General features: G+C 49.0%; 1 protein-coding gene across 1 annotated transcript in view; it reads left to right on the top strand.

Annotated features, from left to right (window-relative positions):
• Window positions 1-1,315: 1,315 nt before the first annotated feature.
• The window catches only part of LOC128278656 (LIM/homeobox protein Lhx6-like), a 63,711-nt gene continuing 50,558 nt past the window's right edge, over window positions 1,316-14,468 (top strand). The window contains exon 1 of the mRNA XM_053017388.1: window positions 1,316-1,372. Coding sequence (XP_052873348.1) covers window positions 1,364-1,372 — 9 coding nt within the window. The 5' untranslated portion in view covers window positions 1,316-1,363. The remainder of the gene's footprint in view (window positions 1,373-14,468) is intronic.

Below are 14,468 nucleotides of genomic sequence, written 5' to 3'. Positions count from 1 at the left end.
CTTTGCGGACAGTGTATGGTAAGCTTTTCCAAACATGGCGTGCCGTGCGAAATTTGAAAACACTTCACTGCGCTCCACTGCCAGAGACCCCCTTCTAGCGCATACATTGAAACCATACACACACACATGCACAGGAAGAAACTCAGCCTCTCACATGGCGTACGGGTAATATCGAGTACGGCGGTGCAGGCCGCCGCAGCATTGGATGCATCGCCGGGGCATCATCGTGTGCCGTCAGATGGCAAATGCTCCATCGACGAAAACGCTTATAATTGGCAAAGTTTATTATGAAATCAGAAAATTAAATTAACCTTCCTGCTGCTGCTGCCGCTGCTGCCACCAGGAGCTGTTCCTCGCAGTGGGGTTCGCTGCAATACCGGTGCGCGCACACACACACAGCCACTCTCTCTGGCGCTCTGTCTCCCCGGAATCCGGAACGGAAACCAGATCCAGGTCTGTCGTTCGGATGGGTTGGGTGGGTTTTGTGGAAATCACCTTTTCTTCGGGCTGTCTGCATGTCAGAGCGGAAGTTTCATCATTTAGATACGTTCGTTCGGGTTCGGTTCGTTTCGAGCTTCGTTACTGCTCGGCGCAAAACGTCTTCAATTTGCACTCTGCACAGTTTGTCGTAAGTTTGTTTCCTTTTGGTTATTAACAAATGAAGCGAAGCGTGGTTTTGGGTACCCGTACGAGGTGGGCTATCAATTGTTGTATACAAATTTTTATCTATTATTGGCTGCCAGTTACTTTAAATGCTGCTTTTAGTCAAATATTAAACAATTATAAAAATTTTAAATTGACTACTGGATGCGATCGAAGACAATGAATGCGCCTAATGGTTTCCATAGTTTGTCATTGGTCAGACTAGAGCTTCTCAGAACCGTAAATTCGAGCAGCGTGGCTGTTAGTTTTCTTCGATAGTCTCTGCATCGTAAATTGCCGTTTGCCGATAGCAATCATGATGTGGAGAGTCTGATCACTGATTTACAAAAACAGTGCTTTATGACCAGGACTTTACAGTCCTAACAAAGTCTTCTGAGCTAGTATGAACAGCCCCGCTCATCCTGCTTAATGGTTGCACTGCTCGAAACTACTCGAAAGTACTCGAATAAGATATATTGGCTTCGTTGATCACTCTTTCTTTATGCTCGACGCACTTAAAAATTGACCCACACCATAATGAATGTTAGCTCTATTTCTCTCTCTTTCTCTCATTGGTTTCTTTCTCCCTTCTTTTCTCCAGATTACACGGCGACCCTGGGAACCCCCAATGGCCACGGAACCGACCATGAGGAGCCCGCTGTGAAGAATTTCACGTTCGGTGACGTCAAACGGCTACTGTCAGGAATGCACAGCACTGAAAATGTTGCTGGTAAGTTGGTACAAACAATTTCGGGGCCCACACGGGCCCCCGGGCGCTCCCTTGGTCCCTAGTCAATATCTTAACCTTCGGCGTCGTCGTCGCCGTCGTCGTCGTCGTCGTTGTTTTTTCCCCGTTTTTGGTCCCACTCGCCCTGGCGCCTTCGGCGTTCTCGGGCACATCTTTCTGCGAAGGCGCCAAGCCGCGCGTGGAAAATTGTGCAGAAAATTAACATCCACCAAGTGGTCCGACGCACTCTGGCCAGAGTGCGCGCGTGTGTGTGTGCGTGTTTGTGTGGAGATACATGACATAAATTATAATTAAACCCTCATCCCAAACATGATTTCCGTCGCGCCCACATCCCACGTCGTTCGCCAGGGCTGCGGGTTTTGCCAGGCCTGCCTCGTCGTGCCGGGCGCGTTCCGCTCGCGTGGAAGACCAACGCAAACAAACAAATCACATCAAAACCATACCACACGCTCCCGCCGTCCACACCAGCCCCGGCCAAGGGACAACCCGCGCCGCGCACGCTGAAACCATATGCTCCGGGTGATGGCAGTGGCAGTGGACCGGGCGGAAGGGCTTCGTGCGTGCTTGTGTGCGTGGTTAATTATTTTCATTTTGCGACGCATTTCCATTGTAAATCTAATTAAAATATTTCACAAATGGATTCCTGCTTCGGACGAGTTCGGTTTAATTATTCAAACTCCGTTTCATCTTGCAATCCGCCGGCGGCGGTGACGGCGGCCGGTCGGCAAACTCATCACTCTCACTGATTCTCATTCTCATCTCATCACTCTCACTGATAAGACGTTCTCTGCTGTGCTCTGCTGTTTTTTACCAATTCTTTCGTGGTTTTTGAGTGCGTTGCGCGGTAACGTTGGTGGCACCCGCGTCGGCTTCCTGGAAAGACACTTAATTCGTTATTTCGCCTGCATATACGTGTGGTTCGCCTGCGGTTTCCGTGAAATTTGTGGCGTAGCTTCGGGCGTTTGTGCTTCGCGTCTTGTTGTGCAGCAATGGCCGTCTGTGGGGTCTGCTCGCTACAAATTGACGGCGATTCCGTTAACTGCAGTGGTTGGCAGCTGGGAGTACCGTGTAATCGACGTTTTCACCCTGAGTGTCTGAAGCTGAGTAAATCTTGTGTGAAGAAGCTGCAAGCCATGCAGAACCTCAGATGGTTTTGTGAACCGTGCCGCCAAGATGTTTTCGCGCCCAGCTGGTCTCCGTCTGGTGAGCTCTCACGCCTCCTTGATGAGAAGATCGGCAAACTGTGGAATGAGATCGAGCTTAAGCTCTCTCACTTACCTCATCCAGGCGTGAGTTCATCTGCATCCATCTCATCTGTTTCACGTCGCGTCGCCGCTTCATCGGAAACCACCATTACAAACAACGCCACACTCACAGCTGAGCTCACTTCACCACAGTCGGCTGCTCCTGCCTGCTCGGCCGTACGACCTGTGTCCACCACTACGCCGACCTTGACGAAGAGGAAGGAGTCGATCGTGGCCGGTAGTGCATCAAAACCCAGTGTTGAAGCGCTGTTAGAAAGCTCAGATGGCTCCACTTCATCTACCAGAACACACATCAACACATCCTCAATAACCTCCAATTCCAGTTGCGTCTCTCGCTCTGCTGGAAATCGCACGCGCACTTCGCACTCCTCACCGCAGACGGTTGCTCCTGTGTCCACTAATACACCGGCCTGGACGAAGAGGCAAGATTCGATCGTGACTTTGACTGCAACAACACCCGGTGTTGGAGCGCAGCCTGTCTTAGCCAGCACTGTTGCTGATTACGTTCACGGCCGCGCGAGTATGTCGAGCACTATCACTACACAACACGCTTCGCCGCAGGCGGTGGCCCCACCATTGGACGGACCAGCCGCGCCTACCACTACTTTGAATGACAGCTGCCTGGATGTTCGGACAAAGAAACAAACAGCTACTCGGCATGCCGATAATACACTGGATACACGGAATCACTCGCTGCAGTTTGGTACCGGGTCACTGCCTACTGGCTCCGGCATTGAAGACTGCCTCGTAGTGAGGAGGTTTTGGTTGTATTTGTCGGGCTTTAAACCGTCCTGCACTGATAACGTAGTGGCATCCTTCGTCAGAACACGGCTCTCCACCGAGGATGTAGTGGTGCATCGGTTGACGAAAGCCGGGGCCAGCACGGATGGCCTCTCATTTGTCTCGTTCAAAATCCGTTTACCAATACACCTGCGGGCCGTTGCGCTATCTGCTTCCATGTGGCCGTCGGCTCTGCGTTTTGGCGAGTTTGTACACCATCCGGCCTCGATTGTTAACGTCCCTCGCCTAACATCTTCTGTCGATACGCCTCAGGCTGCCTCATTGCGTGATGGGGCTCCGCCACTCTGCCTGCCTGCTGTGCAGCACGGCTCGCCCGCATAGCGGTGTATTGGGCCGGTTGCTTCATCTTCCCGTTCTGGTTCCTGCACGTTATACTACCAAAACGCACGTGGATTGCGGTCGAAGTCGTCGGAAGTATGGCTGGCCTCGTCGGTTTTTAATTGCGATGTCCTGGTACTGACCGAAACTTGGCTTGATTCATCGTTGCCGTCCAGCCTCTTCTTCAACGCCGACGATTATCACGTATTTCGCTGCGATCGCTCCGCGGTAAACAGCACCAAATCGAGGGGCGGCGGTGTTCTGATTGCGTGCTCTTCGAAACTTCAAGCAGCGCAAATCGCCGTTACTCAGCGCACACTGGAGATGGTATGGGTTTCAATCTCACCGCCCACTGGTTCGCGTATCTTCCTCGGCGCTATCTACATACCACCGGATTTATCATCAGATGAGGATACTCTCGAGTCACTCTCCGAATGCGTGAGTGACATTGCTGCAAAAGCTTCGGCGAGTGATGTCATAATTCTTCTTGGGGACTTTAATCAGCCTTCGCTAACTTGGACACCGGCTCCTACTACTTCTGCCGTCCCCTCGTCGCACTTTTTCCCGGTTTCGCGGGTACAGCCGAATACAAACTCGGCATTCCTATCGATGTTGCTGCAATCTCAGCTTCAGCAGCATAACGGCGTGGCTAATCACATGGGCAGGATGTTAGACTTAGTGCTTGCTAACTCGACTTGCTCACAGTCTTTGACCGTGGAGCCGGCAGTCTCTCCGCTGGTGAACATTGACCCCTACCACCCGCCGTTAGCGCTAACGCTTTTATTACCTCGTAGTGTATGTAGACCTAAGAACCCCTCCGATCCTTTTCCCTTCAACTACCGTAAGACGGACTACAATCGATTGGGTGAGATCCTTTCCCGAGTCGACTGGTCTTTTTTTTCCTCCTGTAAATCTGTCGACTTGGCCGTGTCTCAGTTTAACAACATCATAGTCTCCTCCCTCAATTCCTGTACCCCCCGTTTTAAACCTTCCTCTGGCCCAGCTTGGGCGGACCGCACGTTACGAAGCTTGCGTAGGGATAGAAATAGGGCGCAGCGTGCTTATCACAGCTGTCGCTCGCCATTCAACAAACGGCTGTTCAAGTACGCTATGAGTGCCTATAGAATTTACAACGCGGCTCGTTACCGTTCCTATGTTGACCGTCTGCAATCCCGCCTTCGCTCCCACCCTAAGTCCTTCTGGCGTTTCGTCGGTGCTCGCAGAGGCTCTGGCTGTCTGCCTAGCGCTATGTATTTGAACGACTCCGTTGCCGACAACCCTGCGGACATCTGCTCCCTATTTGCCAGACATTTTGGTGGGTTGTTCGCGGAACCGCTGTCCTCAGCGGCTAGCCTTGAGCCAGGCCTCTCCTACACACCAGAGGGTGTGGTCAATGTTGCCGAACTGCCAATTGACGTGGATCTCGTCGAGAAGGCGCTCTCCGATCTTCGTGTCTCCTTCGCCCCTGACCCGGATGGCATTCCGGCCTCTGTGTTTAAGCAGTGCGCCTCATCCCTGGCTTCTCCTCTCGCGATGTTGTTTGAATTATCGCTTTCCACAAGGACCTTTCCTGCGGCATGGAAGAAGGCGCATATGATCCCCGTCTTTAAAAAGAATGACAAAGCGTGCGTTGCCAATTACCGTGGAATCTCCATTTTGTGCAACTGCAGTAAAATCTTTGAGTCTGTCATTCGTCCATCCTTGTTTTGGGCAGTTAGCGCGTGGTTGAGCCCGCACCAGCATGGCTTCGTGCCTAAAAGATCCACTGTAACTAACCTGTTGGAATTCGTTTCACTTACGGTTGCTGAACTGGATCGCGGGGGCCAAATGGATGCGATATACACCGATTTCAGGGCTGCCTTTGATCGCGTGCCTCACGCTCTCCTTCTTGCTAAGCTAGGGAAGCTCGGTGTCGCTCCGGCTTTGCTTGAATGGATTGAGTCGTTTCTTTCGGAGCGTTCCTGTTGTGTTCGCATTGGTTCTAATCTCTCCAAGGACTTTGGCTGCACTTCGGGAGTCCCGCAAGGTAGTGTCCTTTCTCCCCTTCTGTTTATCCTCTTTATTAATGATATTACCACCATCCTCCAACCCTCTGGCTATCTGCTCTACGCCGATGACTTGAAAATATTCTTTCCCATCAATAGTACTTCCGACTGTTTGTCTCTCCAGAATGTGCTAGACGCCGTCTGCCTCTGGTGCTCTTCTAACCATCTTCTCCTGTCACCTGAGAAATGCTCTGTCATTTCCTTTTCTAGATCCCCCTCTCCTATCTCCCACACTTACTATATCTTGACTGCCCCTCTCACCCGTGTTTCCGTTGTTAAAGACCTTGGGGTGACGCTTGATTCGAAACTAACCTTCTCTGTACACGTTGAGGCAGTATGCAGCAAAGCATTTAAGTTACTCGGGTTGATTAGGTCCCTCTCCCGTGAGTTTCCCAGCATCGACTGCCTCATATCCCTCTTTTGTTGCCTGGTTCGCTCAGGACTAGAGTACGCGTGCATTGTCTGGGACCCTTCCTGCAATGTGCATTCCAATGCGCTCGAGCAGGTTCAGAGGAGCTTCACTCGAATGGTGTTTTGTCGGCAGCTGGGGTATAGGTACCCAGATCTTCCACCTTACCAGATCCGCTGTCGTCAACTGGGCCTCCTGTCCTTAGTGGATAGACGGTGTGTAGCGCAAAATTTGTTCATTGGTGGGCTGCTGCTGAGTACCATTGACGATCCTGCCCTCCTCTCCCGCCTTCCTCTGTATATCCCATCACGCTCCTTACGGCGCCGTGATTGCTTCCTGATTCCCTTTCGTCGAACTCGTTATGGCTCCTCTGACCCCTTCCTCCGTTGTCTCCTTGCCTTTAATAATTCCTACTGTTTCTTTGACTTTCACCTTCCTCTAAAGTCCTTTAGACGCGCCCTTCTACAATCCCTTTACCCCGTCTAGGTGTTGTTAATTCTGCCTCACACGGGTTTCGCTCGACATTGTTGTCCGTTTTGCTCTCCCTTCCTCTCAACTGTTTCCACTCTACTCCTTAGTTTTTAAGCAATTCCTGTATAGCTTTAAGCAACCAGGTTTAATAAATATTAAATATTAAATATTAAAAAAAAAAAAAAAACAGTGCGGGGCGACCGGCACCGGTAGGGGACAAATCATCAGATCTACCCGGGGAATCGTCATGCGGAACGAGAAACGTGACGCACTGGCCGGTTGGAATGCTCCTCCAGTGTCGGGGTTGTCTCGAAGAAAACACTTGGCCAGGTCCAGACAGTACACGGCCAGATTGCACTGCCACTACTGAGGGGCTGCATTCGACGTAACAAAGGTAGCCCAAGGGTATGCCCAAAAGAGGGCTCTAGCCAATTGTTAGACAGCCATCGATCTTACCCCACCAAAAAAGGGCCGGAGCTGTCCCAAGTAATCCAAAGAATCGAGCAGTTCAAGTCCCCACGTAGAACTCAAGTAGTTTCGAGCAGTTCAGTCGATTGAGCACTGGTGGTCTATGCTAATCATTTATCAGCCCAAATACGATTGAACTGCTTCCCTAACATCCAATTGTTGCCCTTGCACTTGTTACCAAACAGTCCTCGAATAAGTGCTAGAAAATAAATTCCTGAATTGGATATTCTGTGTCTGATCTGTTCTGGACGTTTCAGTCTTTCACTTTCCATTTCTAGCTCTTTGTAAAAGGAACTTTCTCTAAATGAAACCTGAAGAATCTGGTCGATCAAGAACGACTTCCTTGTTGATTATGCGATTCACACAATGAAGTCAGTAAATGTTGTCTGGTCCAGTCCCTTCCAAATCGCTTCTCTTAGATTCGATAACTACCCGATGCAGCTCGCATAAACATCTTCATCCCTAGCCAGTTGGATCCGGTAAAATAAATCTCAAACGACGACATAGGGTACGCGCACTAGGAAGCACGGTCTCCGGTGCAAAAACACCTAATGGATTTTTCTTTTCGACGCTGCCGGCGCTGTGGTCAAGCAAATTAATCTGCAGCTTTGAAACAAAATGGAAAAAACGTCAAAATCTCGGCCCCACTTTCGGGGCGGGTTTGATGAAAGCGCCAATATTGCTAAAAGCTTTTCTATGCAGTTCGTCTGTAACCGAGGATATAATTTAGCGCAACGTGATGCATTGCTGCCGGCCGCCGTCCGGGTGGCGCGCGGAAGTGTCGCTCACCGTCGCTGTCCGGACACCCAAATTGCATTTACCCTTCGAAGGATTGCTGATGCCGATGGGCCGCCGATGCTTGCTGAAAAGTTGTGCTACGCTTCACCGGGACACGTCCAGGGTAAATCCCACGTTAAATCAGGTTTTGGCAGCGTACGAAGCGCCGTTTTTGGGTTTTGGTAGTGCGATCACGGGGGCCCCGGGAAGGGCGTTACAACGACCTAGAACCGCACTCTTGCCGAGGGTGATTTGGTAGTTAATAAATTAAACTCAATTGAAGATAAATAATGGATTATCAGCGGAACCGCAAGCACATCTAAATTTGCGCCCGTTTGCTACTTTGCTCGATGATTTGTTTGCCAAAGTTAGGAAAGTCTGGGAGCGGCTAACGTAATCGATAGAATTGGTGGGAAATAGTAACATTGTTCAAAATTTAATTCGTTCGCGAACTGACTGAAAGAAAAGGGACAAATTCTTGTGACTTGAATTTCCTGAAGTAATTGAATACAACGAACATGAAGTAACAAATTACGAAAATGTACTTGATCCTTTTTACATTTAAAACTATTTCTAACTAGCTGATCCCGGCGCGCGTTGCCACGCCTCATTTCATCCTCATTTCTCGATTATCCGACGTTTCAAAGTAGTTCCTGGTGTCCGACTATCCGATCAGCTTCCCTTTGCATTTCCCGTTACTTCTACTTTTCGGTCGGGCTTCCCGGTGACGTATTTGTTCAGTTTCCCTTTCCGCCTCCCGTTACTCTGTTCCAAATGATAAGGCTTCCCGGTGATGTATCCGATTGGCTTTCCTTCCCGCTTCCCGTTGGGTGCATGGCAAAACTCGCACCAGCTTTGCGCACTCGCAGCAATTTGACTCAAATTGTTTGAACACTTTTCGAGTTTTGCTTAAAATTTACCAAAATTTTGTATGGGAGCCACCCTTTGTAAAGTGGCGAGAGGTTTCGAACATTCACCAGAACATTTCCCCTTCCCAAAAACTCCCACCTGCAGAATTTGGTTCGATTTGTTCGAAAACAACCCGAATTATGCTGAATTTTATGTTATGTTTGCATGGGAGCCCCTCTCCCGGGAGGTGTGAAATATACTTTTTCTACTATATGATCCTAATTGAAATCTAGAAGGCTGTAGCAGTACGTTGCTATCTCTCTCTTTCTCTCTCTCTCCCTCTATTTATCTATCTCTCTCTCTTTCTCTCTCTTTCTCTCTCTCTCCTTCTCTCTCCATCTCTCTCCATCTCTCTCTATCTCTCTCCCTCTCTCTCCCTCTTTCTTTCTCTCTTTCTCTCACCCCATCTCTCTCTCCCTCTCTCTTCTTCTTTTTCTCACCTTCTTCAATAATTAAACACAAACTATGCAGTTCACCCCAACATCAGTTCTACTTCAAGATGGATGGAATGAGGGTTGGTGATAGGTGGAAGAAGGAAGGAAAAGGCTTTTAAGTGAAACCAATCGATTTAGAGACCACCAAAACCTAAGAAACGATACCCATATTGCCCTAGGACGTATTTTAAGGATTGGGGTTGTATGGGGACCCCCCCTTCCCCTCGTCCTGCAAGGACCAAATTTTGTCACATGGTTTCTCAGGTGACCATCAACTATTGTGCAAGTTTTGATGAAATTCGATTTATAACTTGTGGAGTAATTGATGTTTTTAACAGTTAGTTGTATGGGAGGGCAAAGAAAGAGGAGGGTGAGGGGTTTCTAACCTTGACTATTGCACTCCCCGGCCCCAAAAACCCTTGTATACCAAATTTCGAGTCAGTCGGTCCACTAGTTTCGGAGTCTATAAGGAACATACAGACAGAACTTGATTTTTATATATATAGAGATTGATATTTTCATTACCGCTGACTGTTTCGAAAGAATTCTATGCAGAAGTTATGTCAATTGATGAAAAGTGGAAAACTGTTAACGACGAGCCTAGAAAACGAAAGGATTTCCGAGAGAAATATTTCGGCGTGGATCGCAAATTAGCAGAGCAAATTACTTAGACCGTTCGAGTTCGGCGTTTCAAATCAAACAGTAATGTATCTCTTTTTGGAATTGATTTACTGAAAACATTGCATTTGCTTAGAGCGCCTTAAACAGGAAACAGCAGTAAGAGAAATGTAAATAAAACATTTTTCACGTACGTTTCGTGCTGGTTTCTTACAAACTGTTGCCAGGTTGGAAAGTTTAACACTATTATTTATTTATTTGTTTTTTTTTTATTTTCTGTGAAATACGCAATACTTGGAATGAAGAAACTAATTAACATAACAATTTATTCAAATTCAAATTTAAATAATAGTTTCACGAATTTTGTATGTTTGTTTCATATTTTGCTTATTTCAATCATCTTTCTTCCTCTTATTTATTTGTTTATTTACTTATTTACTTTGTTAAGAGAGTCAACAGGTTGAGTAGCCTGATTGCCTTGTGCATTAGTGGGTTCGAATCGAACACATCAAAGGCATCGGCCGGGAACTTAAAGGACACCCCCAAAGCTGGCTGGCAATCAATTTTGGAGGCGTCAAGTAAGCTTTTGGCCACAACGCGATCCGGCGTGTGCGAGCCCGTGTGTATGTGTGTGTGCACGAAATGAAAAGAGAAATGCAATCAAAGCACGACGAAACACATTGTGCAAACGGCAGCGCGAAAGCGTATAATTTCCTTCGGCACAAAATTGCACATTAATGTGATCACTGCCCGGGTCCGGGCTTCCGGCTACCGGAAACCCCCACGGCCGCCCCTGGGTGACCCCGGAATTCGCTGCACATTTTCAATCACTTTACCCGATCAATGTACCCCAAGAATCCTTTCTTTCGATGCCCGGTGCCCTGGCCCTTCCTTGGGGTTCGATTCCAGACTAGAGAAAGAGCGGAAGAGAAAGGAATCGACACCGAAAAGGAGATATTGAAAATTGTTGTTTTATTTATTGAAATCTTTTTTGTCCTCCACGCCCTCTCGTCCCGATACTTTATCATTGTTTGTCAAGCCGCGGGAGGGTGGGTACCCTGGGACGAGCGGGCGGTGCCGATGGGCCAAACTACACTCAACAAAATTTGCCGACGTACGGTCCCCGTTTGTCCCTCCGATCCACCACCACGCTCCTGGTGCACTCTGGCTCTTCTGGCAAGCCTTTTCGCGTAAAAAGGGCACACACAGAGTCGGAGTCTCTCCAAATAAAGCTCCCCTTGCCGGGACAGCCAGCAGCGAGAGGATAGGGAAGGGATTGACAGAGCACGGGGGCGGCACCACCAAGGTCGATATCACTCCATTTCTTACAATTGCTAAACTTCTTGTCCACCCACCAAGCGCGAGGGGAGCTAACAACAAAACTTGCGCGAAAAGTTTCTCACTCACTCACTCTCTCTTTCTCACTATCCGCCGGGGTTCGAACTGAGGCTGGCACGCGGTGCGGTGCGGGGGGCGAGAGCGATCGTTTCTGCCGCCTCGGCTAGAACGCCGTCAACCGGAGACACACCATTATCGGGGGGCAAGAAGTGCCCGGCGAGTCAACACTTCGGCGCCGCGGCTCGCTTCGGTGTCCCTGGGCCAATCCCGGGGTGCCCAGCTGCTAAGACAATGGGAAGTATTGGGCAGCGTATAATGGAATTCGGGACCGGATCGAACGCGCTGAACGGAAACGGAACGGAACGGAACGGGAGCGCCCCAGCATAATCCCCGGTCGCATTCTTCACCTTCCGGTCAAGCTTCCGGGAGCGGTAAAAGTACCAATCATGAGCCACGGCGGCCCGGGTCAAGCGAGAACCGGACACGCGGGGGGGTAGGAGGGTTAAAAACTACTCACACACACACACACAGCACACTCCACGAAATGGCCCCGTCCTCGTCCTCGTCGTCGTCGTCGTTCTGGTCCGAGGCAAATGTGATAAGCAAAAAGGCGAGCTTTTAAGGAAGGGCGTTCGAAGTTCGAACGCCAAACGGTGGCGGCCACCGCCAGGCAGGCGGGATCCTCCCTCTCTCCCCCACGCCGGGTCGGGGGAAAGGAAGGGAAGAAAGTCAATTCAAAACTGTCACCGAACCGGAAAAGTGAATTATATTGAAAGATTTCCATTTTCAGCTGAACTTTTGCCTGGGCAAACCCGGCCAACCTCTCCACCGGGTTTTTGTCGATTCGATTTCGATCCAAGCGCGGTGGGGCCGCACCGTCGTGACGTCCCCCCCAACCACCCCCCGGACACCGTTCCGTGGTGGTGCAGGGAATGAATCAAATCCTAGTCATCATCAAAGCCACAGCTGGAATGAGCCGCACCGGCCATCCGGCATCCGGCTGGTGCCGGGGCCAAGGTCCGAGCTCGCGCCGTCTGGCGTACTCAGCAACCGGGGGCCGCCTGTCAGCGAAGATGAGGGGGGTCAGCGACGACGCCACCGACGTCGACGACGTAGTTTTGGTTCCCGATTTCAATTAGTGAACCTCGGGCCCCGGTACACCCGGGAGAGCTCCTGCCCGGCCTTAGATTTGGAGAGTCCTTTGGGGTCCGTCCGTCGCACGGGGCCGATCGGCGGGTGGCGGCGGGGGGCATAAATTGGCTCTGCTGACAATGGACCCACCACCCGCCACCCGTTATTATAATCTTTATTAGCAGGAAAAGTAATACTAGTATGGGTGGCTCCGTGTGTGTGTGTGTGTGTGGTGCCCGGCCATGATTGGAAATGATTTATGACAGATCGGACCCAGGAGGTGGAGATTCGGACTTCCCGGATTTAAGGCACGCCATTTTCTCGAAGGTTGTCCTGTGGCCGGCTGGGCAAAAGGGGACTAATTAGGCGCCAGGGCGTCTCCAGGACAAGGGGCTCCAAGGCTTAGCGCTTACCTCCTCGGGGTAGGGTACGGGAGCAAACGCGACGCTTTATTTGTTCAGGATAAGCGTCTCAAAATTCGAGACAGCTCGAGACTAACTTTCAACAGCAAACGTTGCTTGAAGTTGCCAATCTTAACCTCGCTCGCAATTAGTTTGCCTTGCTCGGTAGAGCAGCATTTATTGCAATCAGTGGAGCCGAAACGTTAAATAAGGCACGGTTGTCTGTTCCGGTTCAGTCGCTTTGCGTTACATATTTTAATTCATTTACTTTCGGCAGTTTTAGTATCGTACTAATTGATGGTTTTCTCCTATTGACTATTTGAGGGTTTTGCATGTTTTAACGTGGTGCTTGAAATAATTTAAATTATTTCTTTCATTTCTTACATTTTTGTTTTTCTTATCCCGCTAGAACTTAACAATGATTTCAATCTTGTGGTGACTACTTTGATTTCTTAGACATTTTTTACAGCTTTTTCCAATAACTAATAGAAATAAATCTCTGATTTGACGTTACTTATTGCACTACCAGTAACTGAATCCTTTTTACTACCATTCACACTTTTTGTGACTTTTTGGCAGCACAATGGCTATCTTTCAATCCCATGTTGTCAAACGCTTTGTGATGTTCTCCTTCTGTGAAGTTCTGACATCAGTATTGATAAGAAAGCACTGGATCACAGAAGTATGCACAGAATTTCGCAAACTCTGTCTGCCACTATGAACAATCCTCGAAACCGTTGGCACTTGTGACTCCCCTGACAACAACACCTGAAATCATAGAAAATTACAGGATCGGATCGTATTGGAAAATCGTCGAGTACTGAAAGAGATTTAATAGAAACCCTGGGAATCTCATTGAGTCGTGTGAATAACATTTTTACTGAAGTATTGGGTTTTAGAAAGCTGTGTGCACAGAATAGAATTTTGTTGGCGGATTACTTGCAAACTGGTAAAACAATTTATTTCGATTATGTAATTGTAATATCCTTTTAGACCAGCTGAAGGAGAAAATTCGTGAAAAAAGACCCGGTTTGCAGAAGATAAAGATTCTTCTTTATCAGTACAATTCACCGTGTCAAAGGGGCATTTTGATAACGGCAAAATTCCATGAATTAAAGTTTCAATTGTTGAACCATCCACCGTACTCACCAGATTTGGCCCCTAGCGACATCCATCTGTTTCCAAACCTAAAAACAAACAGGCGTAGAATCCTCCCGTTTGCCGTGATGTTCCTTACAATGTTCTGCTTTTGTTTGATCCATTAACGACTAGTCGGTTGACTGCCTGCTAACTGCTGAGTGCTACTTGCACCTCGTTCGTTGGACAAAAAAAGCCCAGCATCAACTGCATTCCTGAGGACTTGAAGATCTTCTTCATAGTGTGTAGTGGCCCCGAGTAATCCATCGGCAATTAATTGTCTCACTTTTGACGCGTAAAGTCGGCACATTTCTTTTGCCCTCGTTAAGCCATGTGTTAGTGTACTCGTTGAAACAGACAGTAAGTCTCTAGTTGTTGAGCCCGTTTTTGGCCACCGAACTGTCGGACTGGCATTACGAACGATGGAGGTCCTTATTTGAGCTAGGCGAGCTCACCCCCCGGAAAGGGTTCAAGCACTATAATTACCGCGCAAGGCAGGTAAGCCCTTACAGGGGCACTAGTGGCGAGGCCCAACGCGCGCAGTAAACGCGATTAG

The sequence above is a fragment of the Anopheles cruzii genome, chromosome 2 (assembly GCF_943734635.1).
Source record: "Anopheles cruzii chromosome 2, idAnoCruzAS_RS32_06, whole genome shotgun sequence".
In the NCBI taxonomy this organism is placed as follows: Eukaryota; Metazoa; Arthropoda; class Insecta; order Diptera; family Culicidae; genus Anopheles; species Anopheles cruzii.
This window is presented reverse-complemented; position numbering and strand designations above follow the sequence as displayed.